Genomic DNA, 25283 nt, shown 5'->3' with positions numbered 1-25283 from the left:
CTGGATTCCCCACTGGTGGGGCTAGGGTTCCAGCGAGCGGACCATTTCCCCTGCCATCTCCCGCCCCCTTGCAGCGGCAGCTCGCACCACCCTCTCCCTGGCTTATCGGGTGCCAGCTACTCTCCCCACCAGGGATTAATCCCCCTCCCCGCTCACATGCCCCGCCCCAACCCTCTACCTGGCCATAGATGCAGGGGGGTTAGCCGTGTTAGCCTGTGGTAGCGAATTCAAAAAGGGTCCCGTAGCACCTTTAAAACTAACCAATTTTATTGTGGCATAGGCTTCTGAGAATCAAGTTCTCTTCGGCAGATGGGTGGTACAGACACTGGTCAAATACAGAGGAGGGGGGAGGAGGAGGGAGGGAGGGGGCATTACTGTGAGGGGAGGGAGGGGGCGGGGAGGCAAGACGGGGTGTGTCGGATACATTTGTGGCAATGTGCAGGTGGAGATATGTGATGGGAGTGTTGGGGGAGGGGCGGAGGACGAAGTCAGACTCGCAGACACAGAAGACAGTTGTTGTACGTCTCATTTTATTGCACTGGAAAGAGCGGGCTTGCGTTTAGGCTGGCGAGGGAGCCGGAGCATTCCACACAGCCCTCCTTCCCGCTCGGAAGGGCGGGGCTGGGATGCAGGCTGCGGCGCGACGGTGCTTCCTGGGCTGCAGCCAACCATCCGTCAGAGATGTTTGGGGAGGGCGGGGCGCGGGGGAGCAGCCATGCCCTGGACGTGCCTGCGGGAGAAAAAGACACATGTGGGCTTTACCTCATTCTACTGCTGAGGCAAGCCCCACACTCCGCCATCCAGGGGGGTTGCACATGGTCGAGGGCAGCAGCTGATGCCTGACAGTCTGGCGAGGATGCACTCGGCCTTGGGGAGCCTTTACCTTTATGGGAGGGAATGAGCTGGTCACAACAAACACCTGGTCACATGTGGTTTTCGAGGCGCCTGCCTCTGAGGCAGCCAGGGGCGGCCATGGTTGCCCCCCACCCCTGCTGGGCCTCACCCAAAGCGGCAAGTGAGCGGGTGGGTTCAGGTGAATGGGCGGTTTGCACTAATCTGTGGAACGCCCCCCCCACCTCCTCCTCACCTGTCAGCGCTCTGTCGGTCATCACCAGGTGGGAGCGCCAGAGTCAGGGCACCTGCAAGGAAACGGGAGAGCATGCGGTTAATTTGCAAAGTGTCATTTCCTTCTGTCACGGAAGGGTTAGTTTGTTTGTGCTTAGTTAGAAGCAACTAGCGTGCATGAGTCCAGTTAGATGTTGAGTCATTCTTTCTATCACGGTAGAAAGGGAGTTAGGCAGACATTTGCACCTCTTCCCCTTTACGAGAAGTTCCCCCACTTTTTCGCAAAGTCCCCCGAGTGCATTCTGCGCCTGCCAACGTGAATGCCCTCAGCCCGTTTCGGTTTTCAAAGGGGCAATGCCACTCAGCACACGGGCAGAGCCTCCGGCAGAGTGCTCACTTACCTGGGGGTTTGGGCGGCGCTGGCCGGATGTTTTGTAGGGCGGGTTCTCAGATGATTGGGTGCAGGGAGGGGGGCTCGTCCACGCCGGGCGCGCACGCTGATTGGTCCCCGGGATAGTTCTCATCCTATGCTCCTTCGGGCCATAGGGGCGGGGCTGGGCGCTCAGAGAGGGGGCTGATTTTTCGCCGTTCCATGGACGCCTATGGGCTACGCCTTCTTTTTCCGTGGCGTAGCTTTTTTGTGCCGCTGTGGGCGTTCCCGCTTCTGGAGGAGCTTAGGGAGCGGACTAACTCTGACCCCGCCTTGTTCCCCGCCCCCCCCTGCGTTGGCATAGGGCTCTACGCCACTCCTGCGCCGCCGCCTGGGCGCCTGTGGCTTGCACCGGTGCTGGCCCGCCGGCGGGCCAGTGCCGCGTCCCAGCGCGGGCGGAGGGCCACTTACGTGGGCGTAAGGGCCAGATGCGCCGTCGCAAGCCTTAGTTCGGTTCCTATTCACTTTCCCCACCCTTCTTAGGATTGGGCTGTAAAAGTGGAAAATCAAATACTACAAGAGCGTGTGGCAGTGATGGAGTGTAAAATCACAGAAAACCAGTTGAGATTTAGGGGAGTGCCGGAGTCTACAACGCAGAGTGTGCAAGGTCAGATGATTGCAATATTGACAGAATTTTTAAACAAGCAGCCAGAATAAATAGAAGTAAACTTAGATTTGGTATATAGAATAAACTCCAGCTATGCACAACAGAAAAATTTACCGAGAGATATAATTGTACAACTGACAACCAAAAGAATTAAAGAAGAAATTCTAAAAAGGAATTATGCAAGCCCCTTGGCAATGGAGGGAAGTAGAGTCAGAATTATGAAAGAACTTCCTAGGAGAATTTTGCAAGAACGAAAAAAATATCGAGAACTAATGGGAAAACTGAGAGAGAAGAGTATCAGTATACCTGGGAAATACCTGAAGGACTGAGTTTTCATTTTCAATCTACAAGAGTGAACATTAAGTCAAGACATGATATGACAGTGTTTCTGCTTGACAATGAAAGAGACTTTCCCGGAACTGTTAAAAAGTAACATTATGAAGTACAAATTAATATCTTGGAATGTTAATGGACTGAACTCACCTCAAAAACATAAAGCAATTTTTCATTGGTTAAAGAAACAAAATTGTAATATAATATGTTTGCAAGAAACACATATTAAAGAGCAAGACTGTAAATTTTTAAAAAGCAGACAATTAGGAGAAGAATTTCTGGCATCTGCAAAACAAAAGAAAAGAGGGGTTGTGATATATGTAAAGGAAGAACTGGATCCCAAATTAATTTTCAAAGATAAAGATGGAAGATATTTGGCAGTAGAGATAATGTTGAACTTTAAGAAGACCTTGGTCTTAGGAATTTATGCGCCAAATGGAGCTAAGGATGATTTTTATAAGGAGATAATTCAAAATCTGGACCAATATTCATATGAGCAAATTTTAATGGCTGGAGATTTTAATGGTGTTGTTAATCTGCAGTTAGACAGGAAATTAAAGTAATCTCACAAAAAAACAGGGAAGTTACCAAAATCCTTTGTTGAACTGGTAGGACAAGAAAATTTGGAAGATATATGGAGAAATTGGAATCCTAAAATAAAAGACTATACGTTTTATTCTGCAAGACACCAGTCCTTTTCAAGAATTGACATGATTTGGGCAACAAAAGAGTTAAGTCTGTTGACAAAGAAAATAGAGATGATGCAGAAGGTGAGTTCGGATCATAATCCAATGATGTGGAAAGTTTTGACGGGATTTAGAAAATTTAGATGGAGATTAAATTAAGATCTTCAGAGTCAAGAAAATATGGAATTTATTCAAAGAGAAATGAAATACTTTTTTCAATATAACAGTGGTCAGGAAGTGCCAACCTGGTTTGGGATGCTTATAAAGCAGTGATGAGAGGGATCTTGATTACTTTGAACAGTAGGGAAAGGAAGAAAAAAGGGGGGAAAATCCACGAAATACAGGAAAAAATGTCTAAGAAGGAGCAAGAGTTACAGAAAAGACCGGGGAAGAAAACAATAATTCAAGAAATAAAAATACTACAAGAGCAGCTGAGGGCCTTTGCAAATAAAGAGTTGGAATGGAATTTAAAGAATTTACAGCAAAAATCTTTTGAGGGGGCCAATAAACCAGGGAAATATCTAGCCTAGCAATTGAAGAGGAAAAGGGAGAAAAAAGTGATTGGAAAGATAGTGGAGGAAGGGAAAGAGATAATGGAACACCAAGGGATAAAAAGAGCATTTTACAAGTATTATGCCAAACTATTTCAAAAAAGGAGGATAGACTTTAGATAGATATTTAGAAAAAGCAAGATTACCTAAGATTTCAAATACAATGAAAGAGACACTAAATGCTCCAATTACAGAAGAAGAGATTTTAGAAGCCATAGAGTCAACTAAGATAGGGAAAGCACCAGGTCCAGATGGAATTTCGGCAAAATTTTATAAAGTAATGAAAAAAGACCTGGCGCAGACCCTGCAAAAGTTGATGAATGAGATTATGAAGAAAAAAGGTCTCCCAAACACATGGAACGAAGCAAATATTTCACTGATCCCAAAGGAGTCACAAGATTTAACAGATGTCAAGAGTTATAGGCCCATATCTCTATTGAATAATGATTATAAAATTTTTGCAAGAATTTTTGTGGAAAGGCTTAAGAGATTTTTAATTGACTTTGTGGGAGAAGAACAGGCCGGATTTTTACCAAATAGGCAAATTAGGGATAATTTGAGAGTTGTGCTGGATGCCATTGAATACTATGATACGCACCCTGAAAAGGAGGTAGGCTTTTTCTTTGCGGATGCGGAGAAGGCCTTTGACAATTTAAATTGGGATTTTATGTTTTTGACAATGGAAAAGATGGAACTGGGGCAAGAATTTATAGAGGCCGTGAAAGCTATATACAAAGAACAAAAAGCGTCATTATGTATAAACAATGATTTGACAAAAAAATTCGAGGTAAGAAAAGGCACAAGACAAGGATGTCCACTCTCACCTTTGCTGTTTGTTACAGTGCTGGAAGTACTTTTAAGGCAGATAAGAGAAGATAACAGCATTAAAGGTATAAGACTCAAAGACTTTTCATATAAGTTCAGAGCGTTTGCAGATGATGTGATGTTTATAGTGGAAGAACCAGTCCAGACATTACCATTATTGTTAGATAAAATTAAAGAATTTGGAGATCTGGCAGGGTTTAATATTAACAAAACAAAATTGAAACTGCTCTTGAAAAATATGACAAAGAAGAAACAAGAAGAGTTAATGAGTGTTACAAAGTGTGAAGTGGTTCAGAAAACAAAATACCTGGGAATAGAATTAACAGTTAAAAATATAGATCTATTTAAGAACAACTATGAAAAATTGTGGTCACAGATAGAAAGGGACATGTTGAAATGGAATAAAATGAACTTGTCACTGTTGGGGTGTATTTCAGTTGTTAAAATGAATGTGTTACCCAGAATGATATTTTTGTTACAAACGATTCCAATTGTAAAAGACAAGAAACATTTTGATAAATGGCAAAGGAAAATATCAGAATTTGTGTGGGCAGGGAAAAAAACAAGAATCAAGATGAAGGTGCTGTGTGATGCAAAAGAGAGGGGTGGTTTGCAATTACGAAATCTGAGATTGTATCATGAGTCGATATGTCTAATATGGTTGAGGGATTGGGCAAAACTATCTAATCTTAAATTGTTAGCTCTGGAGGGGCATAATAATCTGTTTGGTTGGCACGCATATTTATGGTATGACAAACATAAAATGGATGGGATGTTTCAGCATCATTTTGTGAGAAGGAATGTCTTCATGATTTGGCAAAAGTACAAGAAGTATATTGGGGGGGAAAGACCTATGTGGATTGTTCCAGCAGAAGTTGTAAACCCAAATATGGAGTATAAGGGAGAAGACTGGATAACCTATAAAGAACTACTATGGTTGGACAGAGATTCTTTTAAAATAAAGAACAATGAGGATTTACCACTTGAATACGGTTGGTTGCAATATCGACAGATTAAAGACTTATTTGAATTTGACAAAAGAAAAGTGGGTTTTAGAACTAAAAATACAGAATTAGAGGAGTTATTATTTGGAGGGGGAATAAAATTGATTTCTAAGATGTATAAACTTTTACTGAAATAGTATACGGAAGATGAGATGGTTAAAACGCAAATGGTGAAGTGGGCAATAAATTTTAATAAAGAAATCACAATAGAGACATGGGAATTTTTATGGAAGAACACATTGAAGATATCTACGTGTAATAATTTGAAAGAGAATGGATATAAGATGGTGTATAGATGGTACTTAACACTTAAAAATTAGCAAATGCAAATAGTAATATGTCAAACAAATGCTGGAAATGTAAAAAACATGAGGGTTCTTTTTATCATATGTGGTGGTCGTGCGATAAAGCCAAGCTTTTTTGGTCTAAGATATATGCAGAAATGTTATTCATTATGAAATGTAATTTGTTGAAGAACCCTGAAATGCTGTTGTTAGGACTGAATATGCAAAAAGTTAATGTGAAGGACAGGACACTGTTATTTTACATGACAGCAAGATTACTATATGCACAGTATTGGAAGCAAGAAGAGATACCAGAAGTTGAAGATTGGATTCAAAAATTGTTGTACATGGCGGAGATGGACAAAATGACAAGAAAACTGAAAGAACAAAATCCAAGTGAATTTTTAAATGACTGGGGGAAATTTAAGGAATATCTTGAAAATAAGTGGGACGTGAAAGGAAAATTGTGGTCTCTGGATAATTATTAAGATGTATAGAGAATAAGTAAAAGCTTTACCTTTAATAATAAGGACAAATATTTGAACAGAGATAACGATAAGAAATAAAGGGGTTATAGTGCTGTTGGGAGTCAAAAGGGAAAAGGGGGAGGGGGAAGGGATGGGGGCATATATACCGATTTAAAGGGTAAATGTAGTTGAATTATGTACTATGGGAATGTATGTTAACCCATTCGATAAAAATTGATTTTTAAAAAAAAGTCACATGGCCGGTGGCCCCGCCCCCTGATCTCCAGACAGAGGGGAGTTTAGATTGCCCTCCGCGCTGCTCGACGGCGCGGAGGGCAATCTAAATACACAAATACACAAATAAAGGAAATGGTTGAAATGAAAGGTGAATCAGTATAACATAAAATTTGAATCTCTAACAAATGATTAATTGGTTCACTTTCAATACAATTGCAGAGCCCTAGTAATGATGAACATCTGACAAAAGATTTTTTCCGCTATCATGCATCTAAAGCCAGGAGCAAAACTTATATAAACTTAAGGGAAGTCTCTGATCGGTTCAAGCTACCACCTGGGAATTACATTATTGTTCCAACTACATTTGAGCCACATCAGGAGGCTGATTTCTGCCTGAGAATCTTTTCTGAGAAGAAAGCCGTTACTAAGTAAGCATTAACATGTAAAATATCCAGTCTGAAAGGATATTTTCAAAGTACCAATATGCATGTACAATTGCCTCTCACTCAAAATCTATGGTAGAAGTTAGAATCTGGAGTCTCATAGGTGGATTTCTGGCTTACCAGCTTCCATCCCCTTTTCTCTTCCCTTTTGAATTTCTTAACAGTTTGGAGGGAGGGAGAAACTGAGACTGAACTGTGTGAAAATAATGTTCTTCCTCTCACTGATGCACTCTGCTTTGTTGATGCACTGATGCCCATGGCCTCCAATTGCTTGTATCCTGGGAAAGATGTACGTTATGGAGGAATAAAGCCTACGCCATGTGCTACTTGGAGTGATACAGTTACACTATTTGGAGGCTGCTTCTACTTTGCTCCAATTATCGTCTGCAATTTCCATACTATAGCACTGGTGGATTGCATGGTTATAAACATCTCCAAAGGTGCCCATGTTCCATTAGTACTATATGTAACCATGCAACCTCCCTAGAGGGTGGAAGTTGCAGACTGGAAGACTCATGGGATCAACTACATAGCTTCAGCAAGCATGTGACCAAGTAACATATGAAGTATGCCTGGACTGAACCATGTCAGTTCTATCACATGCTCCTACCCTTCTTAGGCAGAATGAGGGAGGAAAAAAGGTATGGCCCTCAATTTTCTATTTACTCATTTAAAATGCCCCTCTGTTGAAATATTTGACTATCAGAGATTTGTGCTCATTAAGTCTAGAAATGTCCTGTTCTGCAACCACCATCTAAATCTGTACTCAGTACATATTATAGAGCTCAAGGAAAAAAATAATCTGAATTTAATTTTTAAAGTCACAAGGTCCAGGCACTAATTACATACCAGTAATTATAGAATTACAGAATTTCAGAATTATAGAAATGTAGTAGCCCTGGTAGCTCAGACGAGCCAAATCATCTCTAGAGCTTAGAAGCAAAGCAGGGTCAGTACTTGGATGAGATACTGTCAAGGAATAACACAATTAACTAGGTCTGGATTCTGTTCTGTATATCTGATTCATCTTATAAAGACAAAGTGTTGATCTCATCAGGATACCTTTTTTCTTTTCTTTTACTGCATTCATCTTTGTATCTCATAGGGAAATGGATGGAAATGTTGACATTGATCTACCAGAGGTATGTCATCAAAGTTGAATTAGCATTGGGGTTGCTGGTCCCTTGCTCCCAGCCTCCACCCCCACCCCCACTCACCTGGATGCTGGTGGAAAAGGCAGGTGAATGGGCCTCCTGGGGGGCGCTCCCAGTGCTACATGACAACATCACTCCCAGGAGGTCCTGACAGCGCTCCTGCACTTCATGCGGGACCGATTTAGGCCCCAAATACGGCAATTTTTAAAGAACTGGCCAGTGTGAGGAGCAGGAGCGCTCTCAGGACCTGCATGATGATGTCACTCCTGGAAGTGATGTCATTGCACCATGTGCAAAGCCATTGCAAAGGTAAATTTCGGGTCCCTCCCTCCCGCTGGGAAGAGAAAGGGACCTGGCAACCCTAATTAGCATAATCATCTAATGTATTTTACTAAGATTAAACGAGACTATGATGTTTTCCACATGTAGACAGATTTTTGTGCTCCCCAAATGCTGCTGTAGCTGCCAATATAGTGCAGTGGTCATGGAGCTTCCACATGGCAGCTTTCCCTGCCTCAATCCCCTAGCAGCTGCCATGCCTCACCCCCAGGTCTTTTTCTTTTTTTAAAAAAATAAGCAATTAAATATTTTTATGTCATTATAACTAATGTAAGGTCAAAATGAAGTCTACATACATTCTAACGTATGCACATAGGACCCAGGTGCTGTGTCCTTAATGCCAGACTTGGGAATAAGGAGGCAGCACTGTTTCCAACAGGCACAGTTTCATTCAGTCTCCTTTCCTTCCCTCTCTCTAGGTGCAGCCACAACAACTTCCTTCCCCTGTCCCTACCCACACCAAATCCTAGAATAGACCAGGGCAGTCTCAAACACTGGTCCAGATATAAGGAATGCAGTTGTCAATACACCACATGTGGTTTTTCAGGGTTGTTGGTTAAGAGAAAGAGCTTCTAATTTTATATTAAACTGACTGTGTGTATGCTGAGGCCTGCCCCTAACCATTTCATACCCATTAAGAAGATTTGAAAAAGGGCTGTGACAATACCAATGAAAAAGAACAGCTTATCAGCCAATTGCAACTGAATCCGTGCATAGCAAATACAAATCTTAAAATGCTGTTTTTTTTCTTTCTCTGTTTATTTTTGGAGTAGCTTCCTAAACCAACACCACCACCTGAAGAAACTGAAGAAGAAAAACAGTTCCGCACGTTGTTCAAACAAATTGCTGGAGAGGTAATTACTTACAAATAAACTAGAAGCAAAATTACATTCATATGACTAGAAAGTGAAATCTAATTGCTCTGGTACATTCATGAACCTGATAGATGCAGTCCACATATACAAAAACATGGTATATACATTAAACAAATCACAACAAACCCATAACCAGTTCCCATAGTTCAAGTGGTTCCTCTTGCTGGAATGAAGTTTGTACATCCACTCCACAGACAATGAGTGCTGCCACTGAATTCATGTCCCCTTTCCCTCCTTCATCCATGGGATTAGCACAGCAGAAGTTGACCATACCAGCCATCTGTTCAGGGCACAAAGCCTCATTTAGTATCATGCTTACAAAGTATTGTTCCATATGAGAACCTGAAGATTGAGGTTTGTGTGTTTTTAAAAGGTTTCTGATTCATAAGGATGAATTAAAAAATGGAAGTGTGGGTATCCTCTTAATAACCTGCAGTATATTATTGAAACCCTAGATGTCATCATGAGAGCTCTGTTTTTGTATTTAGGCATAGGCATTCCTGGCTGCATCATATTTCCATTACCTGGAGCTCAGCTAGAGATAATGAGCTGAATCCAGCCAGCCTTTTCAATCAATCTCACCTAATCTTGCTCCTTACTACAACCCCCACACCACAATGGAGAATTAGAAGAGATTCTCTACGCATGTACCATGATCTGCCTTTTTGGTGGTCGAAAGGGATCACCAGCTCTCCTTTTCAACAGTGGAAAAACCAGCTGTATCCAATCCAATGTGCTTCTGATATGATGATGCTGAGTGCAAGGGAGATGGCAAAGTTGTGTTTTAGGCATAAATATGTTGTGGAGGAACAAATCGTTTTTCCAGTTCACTCTGGAGTGCTAATATATTTGAAGCTATTCTGAGGGGGGAGTTATTTGCCCCACTTTGAAGCTGCATATACAGTATCCAATTTTTAAAAGTCTCCTGTCATTCCACCCTTGATTATGTGCTAGTGAGAATTACTATACATCTCTTTACTCAAATGTCCCATCTCTTTACCCAAATGCTCACAAAAGCCCACAGTTCCCTCACCTGCCTCTACACCTTGTAAAAAGCTTTTCTCCCATCCAAAATGTTCTTTTACTTTTCTTATAAATTTTTCACATTTTGCTGTTGACAGCTTCATAGCATCACAGCAGCTAATCTAATGGCTGAGAAGAGACCTCAGTTTCTAGTTTTTCAACTATAGTGCCATGTGTAAGATTTGTTGGCACACACACACATAGTATGATGCCAGAGTGACTAGACAGTGATGTAATGGAAATAATGGAAATAATTCTGTTAGCTGGTATGGCCTTTCCTGCCTTGAAGGAGCATCCTCTAAAGCTGAAAATGTGTGGCACGAATACTGCCTTTGCAGTTCTGCTCCAATTGCATTGACAGCCAGCAAGATGTCAGGTCTCATTCTAGACACTGGTATTAAAGGCTTTCCTTGCCTGGAACCCACATATGTCAGAAAGCACCTCTTCCCACCTGCCAGGATCCTCACAAAGGGTTCTACTGAAGGTTCTCTCTGGTTGGGAGATGAAGGTGTCTGGGAATTCAGAGCAGAGCATTTTTAGTGACTTCTTGGGTCCTGTGGAATAGCTTCTCTCAGCAGGTCCATCAGTGCTCCTCTTTCCTTCAGTTTAGGAAATGCTGTAAGACCTGTCATTATACTAGGGCATTTCACTAGCAGATGAAAAAGAGTAGGAGTGGTGTGTACAAGGCTGACTTCATAAAGCTGCTTTAATGTTGATTTATTTTCTTTTTTATAATAAACATTATATGATTTTAATGATTGTTAGTCACTTAGAGAAAATTTGGAAAGGGGAACAAATGGAAATGTTTCAAAACATAAATAATGAAAAGTAGATCTCATGTGGAACATATAAACATGAAAGTTGCCTTCATTTCTTCACCTGTAGGATATGGAGATAAGTGCTGAAGAACTTGAATATGTTCTCAATGCTGTGTTGGAAAAAAGTAAGTGCCATCAAGCCTCATGGCATAATTAAATTAAAAGTAACTTTGTGTGTGTGTGTGTGTGTGTGTGTGTAAGTGCCATCAAGTTACAGCTGACTTATGACAACCCCACAGGGTTTTCAAGGCAATAGACAAACAGAGGTGTTTGCCATTACCTGCCTCTACATAGCAGCCCGGGACTTCCTTGCAGGTTTTCCATCTGTGCCAACCCTGCTTAGCTTCTAAAGTAAGATGAGATTAGGCTAGCTTGGGCCATCTAGGTTTTATTGATCATACTGAGCTGGCCAGGCCTGTACACAGATCTACTATGTATAAGCTGATTTACAGCATGATTTGATACATTATTACTCAGAAGAAAGTCCCACTGTATTTATTGGGACTTGCTGTCACCAAAGTGTGCATGGCATTTCAGCCTTAGTTCTTTCAGTTCTTAGATCAAGGGGAAGACGGATGCAATACTTAAAGAGAAGTCACAGTGTAGTTCTTCACATGACGTGTGAGCCTGGCTCCTTCCTGGCTTTACAATTTGTATAACTGATGTACATACTACCAAGTCAAAGCCTGGGTCAGGCAATAGTCTTGCCCTTTCCACATACTTCAGGCAGTTACCTACTTTTTTTAAAAAAATGCACAAAATGTTTGCCTGTTTGTGCATTTTTTCAAAGCTAGAGAGGAAAAGTGACATTTGGACCAAGCATGGTAACAGTGCTTCAAAACTGATCCCACTGCTCTGCAAATATTGTGTCTTTTTTCACCCTGTTTGGCACTAACCTGACAGAAATCCAAGTGCTCTGCCTCAACAGACTTGTAGATGCCACAGCAACTTGGGCAATTAACAGCAAGATAGTGCCAGAGTGACAGGGGTGGGGGCAGAATCCAAAGTTCCACAGTCTGATCAGTAAAACATGTCCTGATTATGTGGACATCAACCGGAGGCTTAGTGCAGCTTACAGGATGATCTCTAATACTAATTTGGTCTGTGCGTGATGATCCCACTGCACAGGGAAAACATGCAAAAGCAATGGCATGTTCTCTATAGTCGTCAGATTTCTTTTTGGGGGCACCGTCAAAAAAACCCTGTCATGCCCAGGGACATTCCAGACATTTATGCTCTGGCTTAATGAGAGAGCTCTACAGAGGTATTACATAGGCCTGCTTTGGGTCAGGTTGAATGAGGGGTGAACACCCATGAATTGATTTTTATTTATTAAGCTGACAATGCTTCCTTTGCAGCAAAGAACATCAAATTTAAGAAAATAGCTCTCCTTTCATGTAGAAACATCATTTCCTTAATGGATGTATCCTTTGAGTTAGTGACTAAGAACTTCCACGGGTAAAACCTTACAAAGGCTTCACTTTCCCAAACTTAAAATCAGCATCAGATGTATCTGTGTTGGAAGAAGACTGAATGGGAGCTGACATCTTAATGTCTTTCTAGCTTTTATTATACAAATGTACGGAAATCAATAAAAAAGAAATTACATTCACAAACCACATGCAAATGTATCTTCAAGAAGATTGGCAGTTTTATGGATTCAAGTCCTAGCTCAAGTTTCTGACACTTCCATTATCAGATCTCCATTCTACTATAACTGGGTTTACAAGCAAGGATTGAAAATTTAAATTGTCCATAAGAATGGAAGTCAGGGATTTGCTGCTTATTTATACTGACTGTGTCGTTTCTGAAGACTTGGAGGAAGGGAACTCGCAAACAGCAATGCTGTATCATGTGTTATGTAAAAGATATTACTAAAGGAGACAGGAGGGGAAGATGAAGGATTTTGGTGGCAGATACACATACTCAGTGTCATTCCAACCTAAGATTTTTGCATCAGCATCTTGCAGCAGGTCCCATGATGTGGCCAGCTTTGGGTACTTTCTCTCTGTGATCTTCAGTCTTTTCAGAAATGGAATTCACTTTTAATCCCCAGATAGCATAGCCACATGACAGGATGAAAGAGAGAGAGAAAGGTATGACTTAACTGGCATCAAGGTCACAATCACAGAGAACAGCTAGGAACAGGAACCAAAGGCCAAGTACCACCAGGAGGGAACTGTAGTGATAGAAGAATCCCCTTCACCCCTGAGTGACCTTGGATCACTGTTCTGCTCTTCTCAGCATACGTGAAGAGAAGTGGGAGGCGTGGCATTGTTGCTCTCCACCATGTGCACTGGCAACAAGTCCTTCTAAAAAGCAGTAGCAAAAAATATAGGGGCTTGTGACCCTGCAGGTCGCCCTCCATGATCCACCTGAGGATCTCAACCCACATTTTATCCAGTGAGCTGTTTATCAATCCTGTATGTGGGATTAGTTCTGTGCCACTGTTCTCCTGCAATAAAGGGGCCCAGGCATATCACAAGAGGGCGTCAACAGGAAGCCTCTACCTCATTCCATTTATGTCATTAAATTGACCTCGCAAGCTAGTACTATGGATTTGTATTAGTTGTCACTGAGGAAGCAGTGGCCCTCTGCCACAGCAACTGAAGTGACATTCTGACATAAAATGATGAATTTAGGCTGAATATAGTCTTTTACATAACAAGTATTTTTCCTTAATTTGGGACTGTACCAGTCCAGTGGCAATGGAAAACTGGAATTCAACGAGTTCAAAGTTTTCTGGGACAAACTGAAGAAGTGGATTGTAAGTTGCTAAACTCTTATATTTGTTTTACTGGTTGTTTTCTTAGGCTAATTCAGAAACAGCTGTAGAGCAGTAAGTTTAATAAGTATGTTCAAAGGCAACTGGTTCTTTCTCGGAAGCATACTTTGTTTTCTATAATTCAAACCACAATAGAACATTAACATTGTAATAGGTAAGAAACTATGGTTGAGAGGAATGTCAGACATGTTACTTAGAAGGAGGCCAAGCAAAATAAATCTTGAACAAAATATATTTCTGTTAGTACAAATAGAAACTGCTGGCTCATGATTTGGAGAAACACTCTTGCTAAGTGTTTCTTTTGCTTCTCTCTGGTGTTTAATCCCTCCAGTCAGAAGCAAATCAAATTTGAAATAGCATAGCCACTTAACAAAGCACAGGCACATGAGGCCATGTGTCAAGGAGCACTTGGATAACTTCTCTGAATTCTTGCAACAGTTGAGTGACCTCTGAAGGCATCTGCTTCCTCATTAGGAGTCACAAACAGTTTTCCATTAATGGGTCACTAACTTTTTCTTTTGACTTCAGTGTTGCTTTTCTTTGGCAAATACAGACTATTAACAATCACTGCTCTTGCCCCAGAATCAATTCAATCAAATGTGTTTAAGACTGTTGTCCCCTTGCCTCCAAACCAGTGCTTCAAAGTACAATTTAAAACTGGTTTAGAATCTGAATCTGATTGCAAGAAAGACACCATCGTTTGTAGTTCAGACAATGATAAATTGTGGTTTGTTACAAACCAGGATGTCTTCAGTTTCTGAGCTGCATGTTAGGGGAGGAGAAAAGAAGAGAGAATACTTAAGCCCAAGGATTTCCAAGGATTCTTTTCCCCATGATAAACCTTATGTGTGAATGCAGTCCACTTTTCAGGCGGGGATTGGCTGTGACTCTCTGTCAGTGATCTTTCAGTAGCCAACCCTAAACTGTGTGGGGAAAGTTCTATTGGTTCGCAAGGCACACGAAAGATGTTCCCCAACTCTGCTGTCCCTTTCAGAGGCAGAACTCCTTCTTGCTTCAGTAAGAACTGCACCGTTGGAAATGAATAAAGTTAAGAACATGGCATACTCTTGCCCAGAACTAGCCCAATACAAACCAGATCAGAGTTCTTCATGTGATTTTGTAAAATTGTAATTTCTGAAAAAAGACACCTAGAAAATAAATAGACAAATTAGTCAAGTGCTTCATAGTGTGTATATTTCCTGTTTGCTGAACTGTCTATAATTTTTTTTCCATTCAGGGTATCTTCCTCCATTTTGATTCTGATAAGTCTGGCACCATGTCTTCCTACGAACTTCGTCTTGCTTTAAAAGCAGCAGGTACATGGTTAAATCGTGCTGTTCCTTTTTTTCTCAAAGCCTGGCCTTGGAGCTTAGTGATCTTAGATGGCTGCCTGGGGCAGGGAAAGATGCAGAGACAGAGTTGCCCTCAAAGTGTCTAGGAGGCACCAGCAGTGTGTGCTGCTGCAGCCTTCCAGGGTGGCCTCATGAAGAGCCAATCCGCATGACTGCTGGGCTTGAAGCCGCTGGCTGCTTTTTTGCTGGGCTATGGTGGCTTCTAGCTTGAGGTAAGTAGGTCATCTGGCTCTGACTGAGTGGATGTTTTCTACCCGCTTACTTGATGTTGCTTGGTGGTGAGATGCCAACTGGCAGTTTCTGCCCATGGCAAGTAAAGCGACACAGTCTTCTTACTGCAAGCATGATTATTAAAAAAAATCCACTCTGAGCAAGGGTTGCCAACCAACCAGGGGGGAAATGCCTTTTTGCATTATGGTCAGCTGCCAAACAAGCAAGAGGCAGGGCCAGTTCCTTTCCACTGAGCTGTTTTCCAAAGCAGGACATTGTACTGGAAGAGACATCTTTTTCATTATGCTCTGCCTCTGATTCTACCAAAAACTGCCCCAAGCCCGTCAGATACTGTTGGCCTACTGAGCTAATCAAAACCCACCAAGCTGTATACCCCAGTCCTGTAAGATACTTTTGGGTCATTCCTACAAACCAAGAGGTTGAACTTTTCCCCTCCACCTTCTGGCCCACTCTGGCCCACTCTGACTCTGTTCCCAAGTCCCATCCAAGAACCAGAGGCTTGGATCCCATAGTGGATTTTGTAGATAACAAGAGAATGATTTTTGCTGATTCTCCCCTCCTGTGACAGACCTCTGACTCCCCTGATGTTTCTGGGGTCCCCCCTCAGGAGCAGCAATGGGGGGGGGGTATTTGGAGCTACAGAAAGATGGAGGAGGGGGGAGGTTGTGCTCAATGGATAGAAATCTCTTCTGTCTGTGGAAATCCTCTGCTGGATCCAACCCCCCAAATTTTCATTTCAAGAGTTAGTGGACCAACCATGGACCCATCAGCCACATGAATCAGCTCAATCAGACACAGAACGGACAGCAATAGCATGTGTCAAGTATCACTCTGGTGAATGCATGAAGCTGCCTTATACCAAATCAGGCCTTTGGCCCATTAAGATCAGTATTGTCTACTCAGACTGAACTGGCAGCGACTTTCCAGGGTCTCAGGCAGAGTCTTTTCATATCAACCCCCCCCCCCCCCACCACCACCTGATCCTTTTAGCTAGAGATGTCAGAGATTGAACCTGGGAACTTCTGCGTGCAAAGTAGATGCTTTACCACTGAACCACAGCCCCTCTCCGCAGAGAAAGGTTTGCAGTTCAGGCCCAGGAAAGCACAAGGGCAGCTGGACAGACAATGCCTAAGGCCAGACCTTGATCTCCCCCTTTTCCTAATGGTAGACCATTCTGACACCCTGTTCTACTATTTTTGCCACTTCAGAGTAACAATACTCTTCCTTTATACAGTCGTCACCCATAATAAATTCAGTAAATAATATAACCTATTTTGCACAATATTTTCTGCTTTCAAGAACTGGGATTTCAGTGGAGATTTTTGGCTAGGACTGCCTGACCAAAATCAAGGATGAAAGGGAATGGAGGAGGCCATGACTGTATATGGGGGATATATGGGGGATGACTGGGCATCATAAAGGACCTTTTTCCCAAAGACACTGACTCAGTCTAGTTTCTATAAACCACAAGGGCTAGACATTTATTTTTAAATGAAAACTAAGTTTTTTAGATAACCAGATGCTGTATTTCATCCCACAGTCCACATTTTTTGGGGTTGTAATTCACCACTGTGGAGTGCGTAAAGCCTAAAGATGCTGGCTGGAAGAGTGGCAGTGGCAGAAAGTTGCTGAAGAAGCTCATATTTCTATTTCTTTAAGGTTTTCAGCTCAATAATTACCTGCTTCAGCTAATGGTTCTTAGATACTCTGATGACCAATACCAGATTGAATTTGATGACTTCTTAAACTGCCTTATTCGTCTAGAAAATGCATGCAGTGAGTATCCTATCACAGAGCCTCTATGAGTTTTGCAAAACTCCCGTTAACACAAGATGGACAGTGCATGTTATGTTTGTGCTTCTCATTGCTTTGGTTTTGTACATCATTTGCTTTTTATAAGTGCTCACTCTTTTGCTAAATGGTCCGTAATTGTGATATTTATAGTGTACTTTTGAACAGTGTTACACCCTTCTAAGTCTATTGAAGTGTAACTCTGTTTAGGATTGCACCGTTACTGTCCTACATCTTAACTTCAACACTCATTTTAAACTAAGGTCTTTTCTGCACAGGTGAATTACTTCTCTTTTTTAGTGTTCGCTCCTCAAGAACTGGATTCATTTTGGCCTCCTACTTTTCCACAAACCACTTTTAATCCTGGGTTGTTTTCACATGTTCCATTTTTTTCAAGTTTTCCCTGTCCCAAAGCCGCATCTTTCTGATCGATTTCAAGAACTCATCTTTCACATGCATCATTCTCATGTGTATTTTGTGTTTGTCACTAAAAAAAGGTCGCAAAACAGAAAACGCATTCTTTATCTGTGCCTCATCACAAATGATGTTGGTACATTCCTGCCCAACTTTCCTTTTTTTTTTTAGCACATGCAGTAGGGTTGCCAGGTCCCTTGAGTCCCCTGGCAGGAGACTGGGAACCTGGCACTTACCCCTTGCTGGCTTCTGAGTCTTGTTTCGCGCGCGCGTTCCCAGCGTGTGTGATGACATCACTTCCTGGAAGTAACATCATCACACGGATCAAAGGGTAGCCCTGGAACACGCCTGTGCTTGCCAAAGGGCTGAATCACCCCCCATGGGCCCGATTCAGCCTGAAATGAGCCCATTGTGGGGCTGAATCACACCCCACAGGCCCGATTCAGCCTGAAATAGGGCTGTTGCAAGGTGCTGCCCAGTGGGAGCCGTGCCACCTGGGAGGGGCACTGTGCTGCCTGGGGGGCACCCCCTGGCCAGGTAAGTGGGTGCGGGGGGAGGAGGTGGGAGCAGGGGATCGCCAGCCCCAGTGGGGGAATGGCAAGCCTAGCATGCAGGATTGCACTATATCATTGTCCTGTCTTTCAGCTGTAGAAACTAGGCATGCGTAGTACTCTGTTCTCTACCATTTATGCAAAAGTGTTTCATAAATATGCAAACAGTAGAGTAGCACGATCGTGTGATTCCATATCTTACTATATAAAAGGCAAACTATGTTCCCGAACACTCACTCCTTATCTCCATGCAGGTACAGTATGCAGGGATAAGAAGCGAGTTGGGGGCAAAAAGTTTGACTCCCCCCCTCACTGCCTCCTTGGGGCTTCCAGAGGCCCAGAAAGGCTCAGCACAGCAGTGAGGCTCTCCCAAGGTCCCACAGCGCCTGGGGTGGCGGGGCTCCCCGCTGCCTCCACAGGGCCTTGGGAGGGCCGCACATAAGCAGAGCAGCAGCCAAGGGGCTGGAGGAGGAGGATCTCTTCCTCAATCTCCCGCTCGACTGATGCCATGGAAGTGCAGAGGGGGGGAAGGGTTGCTAGGGCCCATTGTGCTTTCCCAAACAATGGGCCTTATTGGTGGTTTAAAATAGGGCTGCCAGACCCCTGCTGGGGGCGGGGGATCCCCCACCCCCACCCTCCCACCCCCACCCCCACCTACCTGGCCACCTACCCGATCCATGTCAAAACGGGCGTGGATTGGGCCCATTTTGGCGTGGATCGGGCCAGTTGTGGACCCCTGCAGAGCGCAGGAATGCTCCCATGCTCCACAGGAGCCTTAAATGGGCCCAATCCGCACCAAAACGGACCCTATCCATGCCAAAATGGGTGTGGATTGGGCCCATTTGGGCATGGATTGGGCCCGTTGTGGGCCCCTGCAGAGCGCAGGAACGCTCCTGCGCTCTGCAGGGGCCCACAACGGGCCCAATCCATGCCCAAACGGGCTGCGTGGTGATGTCACTAAGTGACGTCATCATGCTTGCAGGAGTGCGCGCGCGCGCACACACACACACACACACACACCTCAGGTAAGAGCCAGGCCCCAATCTCCTGCTGGGAGATTGAGGGGGCCCAGCAACCCTGGTTTAAAATAAAATTAGAAATGGCATTCCGCTCTCAATGTTGTTCCAAGACTGGTAGTCTGATTGGTGAGTGATCCAATGTAGCAAGCACTGCAGTATGATTCATTTTGTATACGTAGATAACATAATAGTGCGAGGACTGATAAAAAAAGGTTTAAAAGGGGGGGATTATACAATCGTGCATGCTTTTTGAAATTTCTGTCTGTTCCCAGTCACGTTATGATGACCAGAGTTGCCCAGCATGAAGCTGTTAGCAGTGGGGGGGGGGGACAAAAAGCAAAAGGAAACCCAACATGTGCAGTGTTGGGCCTGTGTGCAGTGCACACAGTGTTGGTACAGAGTAATGCCAAACACACAACTTTTTACCCCCCCCCAACATATATACCTAATATTTGAAAACCTAAAAGAGACCTATGTAAGCACAACACAAAATAACCCTGTCATTATATTGTAATGATGTTATAATATCATTATGCTTGGTTAAAAAAATTCCCAATACACAACAGCTATGCTCCAAGTAAACACTTTTGTTTATGATTTATGACCCCCTCTCACCCAGTCCAAACCAGAGGACCCTGCCCGGGCTGACCCAGAGCTGGTAGACAGAGACCAGCACTGGCAGAGAACACCAACACAATACGATAGCACCAACATTACGATGTTATTATAACATCATTAAGTTTTATATTTTAAAAGTGTGCATCTTGGGGAAGGAGGAGGGGGAAAGGGGAGAGGAGCTGATGGAGGATGGAGAGGCCAATTAGTGAGAAGTGGCCTGCAGAGGGAGGGAGGAGCATGCAACAGAGGGTGGAGGGGAAGAAACAGAAAGGAAAATTCTGCATGATTGAAAAAGCCAACTCAAAATCACATCAAGAAAAACATTGGGGAATAAGTGCGTGCAGAAAATTCAAAGGGAATCCTTGAAAATGCCACATTGAGATCTAAAGGGGGTGTTAAGCATGCGGAATTTGGAAGAAAATGGGGCTAGAACTGGTGAAAACCGCTGTGCAGAAAAGTTCTGTATATGTTTATCTTTCACACTCTGGCAATATGACTCATGTTTCAGTGGCATAATTTGTAGAAAGGTAATGCGTGGAGTTAAGTCAGTGACAGTTTACCTAATTTACTTGCATATATCTGCTGTTCTCAAGATCGGAAGAAGGCCAGAAGGAATTGCCAGTGCCCCCTCCCCACAATGAAATTCTTTCAGTTAATGTTCAAATGTCACCCTTATTTCTATCATTTACCTATGTTGTGGGTGGTGAAGTCAAAAAAAAGCTGATGCACACATCTGTTGTTTCCCACTGAAGATGCTAAAATCTCAAGTACTAGTAAAAGTCACCATACTCCCTTTACTGCAACAGAGACTGGGCCTGAAATTAGGGTAGAAGCTATTCGTCACATTCTGGTTGTTTTTGCAGGGGTGTTTCAAGCCTTGAGCACAAAAAACAGAGACTTCATTAATCTGAATATCAGCGAGGTAAGTATCAAAGAGCAATGAGCATAAATAAAAAATGTACTAAACTTAGAAAACCTGTAAAGGATAAATATTTGAACACAGTATTCTCAGTCTGATTCCTTGCTTCTCTTGTATCTTTTCTACTTCCCTGTTTACTTTTTATGTGCACATTTTACTGCTGATGCGAGTGAGAGAGTTATCAAAAAGGGTTGTTTTCCACTGTAATTAATTGGACTGACAAAATTCTGCCCAGGGGAATGTGGTTCTTATGGTTGTGTAATACTGTAATGCCAAACAAGTGACAGAGTGTGGGGACAGCCAACATTTCCCTCAGGGTTGAAATAATGAACTTGTTTTACCATAGCCTTCTGCCAAAGCCTCTGTCTGTTTACACTGAGGAAAAGAGGTTTTTCTCTAGGCCTTGATTTGTTCAGTAGTGATACAATGGACATCCCTGATACTGTTGGCTCTTCAGCACTTGCTTAGTCAAAATGAGAAACTTGTGAAAATTGAGTGGGAAGCCGGGGCTGTAAATTGACCCTACCACAGCAGATAGTGAAATTTGCTGTGCAGAAATCCACATAAAATGTCACCATTAGATAATGTTCTTGTAAAAGTGCACCCAATGGGCTGTTTCCTGTTAGACTCACATAGCCATTTAAATTATTTGAAATCTCTCTAACTTACACAGGAAAGAATTGAGGCTAATTGAAATATACTTTTGTATAGGTAAAGGGAGACTTTGGACTTCTTTATCTTCACTATACATAAATTACTTTTTCCCCTTCTCCCCAGAACAGAGACAAATTGGGTATATCAGTTGTAACATTTGGTCTCTCTCTCTCTCTCTCTCTCTCTCTCTCTCTCTCTCTCTCAGTTTATCAACTTGACCATGAACATCTGAACAACATCCAGCCTGGCTTTCAGCCATCCCTAAAGATGTCTCTCAAATCAAGTTCTAAAGCTTGGACTTTTTAACAGTTACTGAAAATGGGAAACTCATTTATCTACCAGCCTTTCTTATATTCGCCCTGTTCATACTATAATAAAGTTTTAGAAAAAATAATACTGATAATTTATTCCTGTAATTTGTACTGGAATAAAGTCTAATCTACTATCATATGAGATGAGAAAGCGATCACTGCCATTTTATGAAATATTTTAATTCCCAATAAATTTGCCTCACACTAGAACTCTTTCTATTGTGTCCTCCTTTTGTTTTGGCTACTGGAAATAATCTGACGCTGGTCCTGTCATTGGGGGCCAATGGACTGATGAAAAAAGAGACCATACAAAGCAAGCAACTCCTCACACACAGTCGTTTTACTTTCAAAGCAATGTTTTGGAGTTCCTTGAGCAAGTTCTGACCCATCCATCAGAAATTCTTCATTTTTTATAGGTCTCGCTTCTCTTCCTGCTGTGCATAAAGATAGAAAGGGTTTTTTAATTCTGGGTAAATGTTTGAATATAAGGGACATGAGGAGAATTTAAAGAATGATTAAATAAATTATAGAAAATAAAATACTTAAAAGGGGGAAAAATCTGCTTTGCAGTTCAGTATGGTTAACTAACAGCCTATAGGCTAGGAGCTGTGCCATTAGAGAGTATTAAAAAATTATGACTAAAGAAGTATTTAATTCCATGAGATACCTTGTTGCACCTGGCATGTGTATGTTACCTCAGCTATACTTACTTGCCCTTATAGGGTCTGGTTTTCAGTTCTAACCTACATTGTGCATCAGGGGCTTCCATCATACCTCCAAAGATACATTGTGCTTCTTTACAAAAAGCACAGCATAACCATGCAGCAAAATGAAACCCTTCTAAATTCCCTATCTGTGATCTGGGAAGACCGGACCTGAGTACAGCCACACTGAGCTCAAATATCCATGGAATCTATCAAGATAGGAAATAATAACCAGCATTCCAAACTGTCACAAAATAATTTCCAGTCCAGTTTTGAATCCCAACCTCTCTTCCCCCCATATTTTGTTATCCAAATGTGAGCAACCTACGGCAAAAGAATTTCTTGATGGCTTGCTTGCTAGAAAATAGAAAATGCAACTGTCCATAAAAATCCATTAAGTAAAATATGAACTCTATAACCAGCATTACAATGATATTTTCAGCCAGTTTGGTGTAGTGGTTAGGAGCGGCGGGACTCTAATCTGGAGAACCGGGTTTGATTCCCCACTCCTTCGCTTGAAGCCAGCTGGGTGACCTTGGGTCTGCCACTGCTCTCTTAGAGCTCTCTCACAGGGTGATTGTTGTGGGGATAATAATAACATACTTTGTAAACTGCTCTGAGTTGATGTTAAATTGTCCTGAAGGGCAGTATATAAATTGAATGTTATTATTATTATTATTTGCAGTGATTTCACCATTTGTGGCATTTTTCTCTGTATTGCATAAATGAAGGTCCCAGAGATGAAACAGGAAACCTTGGAATACCTCATTATGACCTTGTGCTTTGATTCACTGACCTTTGAAACACAGATTACAAATAGATAATTGTGTTTCCTGAGTCAATTTTTAGCTTGAAAATAGATTGCATGGTGCCACGAAAAAGTGGATTTGAAATGCTGATCTGATTCATTTTCCAGAGGACAAGAAGAGTGACTGAAATAGAAAGGAGGTCAGATTAACAGGTCATGTCAAAATCATAGCTTCCATATGCTGATGTAGTTGGATGGATGGATCACAAACTTATCCTTTGGTAAAAATTAATTGAAAGTTCTAGTGGGCAACAAAGAAGCAAACAAATCAGCCTTAAAACATGATATACATTTATGCTGAGATTTTGATTACGAATGTTTGTGAAAAGTTGGTTGTCCTTGGCAAAACTCTATTAAAGTTTTAAGTTCCAGTAAGCCAAATTCATTCTGAGTTTACCTACATTATAACGTACTGTGGTACCAAATTTGGGTGCCATGTTTTGGGTACCACCAATTTCTGGGCTACCTACATGGATGTGCACTCCACCCATCCTCCACAAGGATCTGTGGCATGCTCTTGGTTCATGCTTTATGTCAGTCATCCCAGAAACAAAGGTGCATATGACAGAGAGTATACTAAGGTAGGGATGGATTCTGAAAACAGGTTCTGCTCACAGTGACTTAGTCATGTGTTCCATTCATTTCAGTGAAAGAGCATCTGCCAGACACAAGTAGCTGCCAAAAGCAAGATGGCTGAGTGCATCAATCTCCATGGCTTTATACCCTCCATAGGGTATGTTCTCATATAGATTCTAGCAACACCATTAGTGGACCCAATGTTATGCACAAACTTGTGCCCTAGGTGTCCCTCTCGCCAATCACAATAAGAGACACACACCACGGAGTCCTGTTGAATTGAAGCAGAATAGATTGTTTAATTTAAACAATGGAGGAGCAATTTACACAGGAGTAGGTGGTCTCCTTGTGTCCAAAGCTCATCAAAGCTACAATAGGAGTGCAAAGCAATTAATACCTTCAGGTTAATTATAATAATATTACAATATTCTAATATTTGTTATCTTATTGGCTCGTAAGGTGTCTAGGGTCAATTCTGATTTGAAGACGCAATTCTGGGTCGGCCCCCTACTTGGGGGAATTCCAAATCTTGCAGCCTCTTTATCTTGTCCCCCTTTGAAGGACATCTTCTACCATTTTGCCCACTTCCTTTTGCTACTGTTACCTTGGATGGCGCCAGGGAGTCTCAATCTGGCAGCCTTGGGGCCTTCAGATAACTGAAGTCCATGGGCAGAATGTTTCCCCCATTTCTGCACTCTCCCTCCTTTTTGCAGCCTTGAGGGAGATAATGCCGGGTAGCCGACCCAGCTTGCTGCATAAATCAGTTTCTACAAAAGGCTCTCTGGTACTGATTCCTATTGGAATCTTATAGAATAATATAACATATGTGTAATATTTTTATAAGTGCATCTCTACAAGCAGTATATTTTTTAGTCAGCATACATTCTTCTCTGTTCTTCTTGTTTCAAGTGTCATATTCTTACAGGTTGCATTACAAATACTACATTGGCTCCTGAGCATAGAAAAAGTGCAAGGCATGTAATACTGAAAGGCACAGAAGTAGTATGTAAAAGAAGTATATAAAATCCCTTTCTTCAAATCTATATCCATCACCAACATCAACCATAATATCTTGGGTTCATGCTCCTGCTCATCCTCTAATGTGATTTATGTCATCATGTGTCAGCAATGCCCTTCCACCCTCTACATTGGACAAATTGGCCAGTCCCTTCAACAAAGAATGAATGGACATAAGGCTGACATCAGAAATCACAACATTCAAAAACCAATGGGAGGACATTTTAACCTTCCAGGACATTGAGTTGCTGACCAAAAATTAGCAGTTATTCTGCAGAGGAATGTCAAAGGGAGATTAGAAAGAGAGACTACTGAATTGTAACTGATAATAAAGCTCAAGACAATGCATCCACCCGGATTGAATCGAGACCAACATTTTCTGTCTCATTACT

General features: G+C 42.2%; 1 protein-coding gene across 1 annotated transcript in view; it reads left to right on the top strand.

The window, feature by feature from the left end:
- The window catches only part of CAPN9 (calpain 9), a 52735-nt gene extending 30739 nt beyond the window's left edge, over positions 1 to 21996 (top strand). Inside the window, exons 11-20 of the mRNA XM_054984400.1 lie at positions 6709 to 6917; positions 8038 to 8074; positions 9199 to 9279; positions 11209 to 11266; positions 12500 to 12564; positions 13840 to 13908; positions 15164 to 15242; positions 17169 to 17285; positions 20766 to 20824; positions 21681 to 21996. Of these exons, the coding sequence (XP_054840375.1) occupies positions 6709 to 6917; positions 8038 to 8074; positions 9199 to 9279; positions 11209 to 11266; positions 12500 to 12564; positions 13840 to 13908; positions 15164 to 15242; positions 17169 to 17285; positions 20766 to 20824; positions 21681 to 21707 (801 nt within the window). The 3' untranslated portion in view covers positions 21708 to 21996. The remainder of the gene's footprint in view (positions 1 to 6708; positions 6918 to 8037; positions 8075 to 9198; positions 9280 to 11208; positions 11267 to 12499; positions 12565 to 13839; positions 13909 to 15163; positions 15243 to 17168; positions 17286 to 20765; positions 20825 to 21680) is intronic.
- Positions 21997 to 25283: the final 3287 nt, after the last annotated feature.

This window comes from Eublepharis macularius, chromosome 1 (assembly GCF_028583425.1).
Source record: "Eublepharis macularius isolate TG4126 chromosome 1, MPM_Emac_v1.0, whole genome shotgun sequence".
Classification (NCBI taxonomy): Eukaryota; Metazoa; Chordata; class Lepidosauria; order Squamata; family Eublepharidae; genus Eublepharis; species Eublepharis macularius.
Note: the sequence above shows the minus strand (reverse complement) of the source record. Positions and strands in the feature narration are given on the sequence as shown.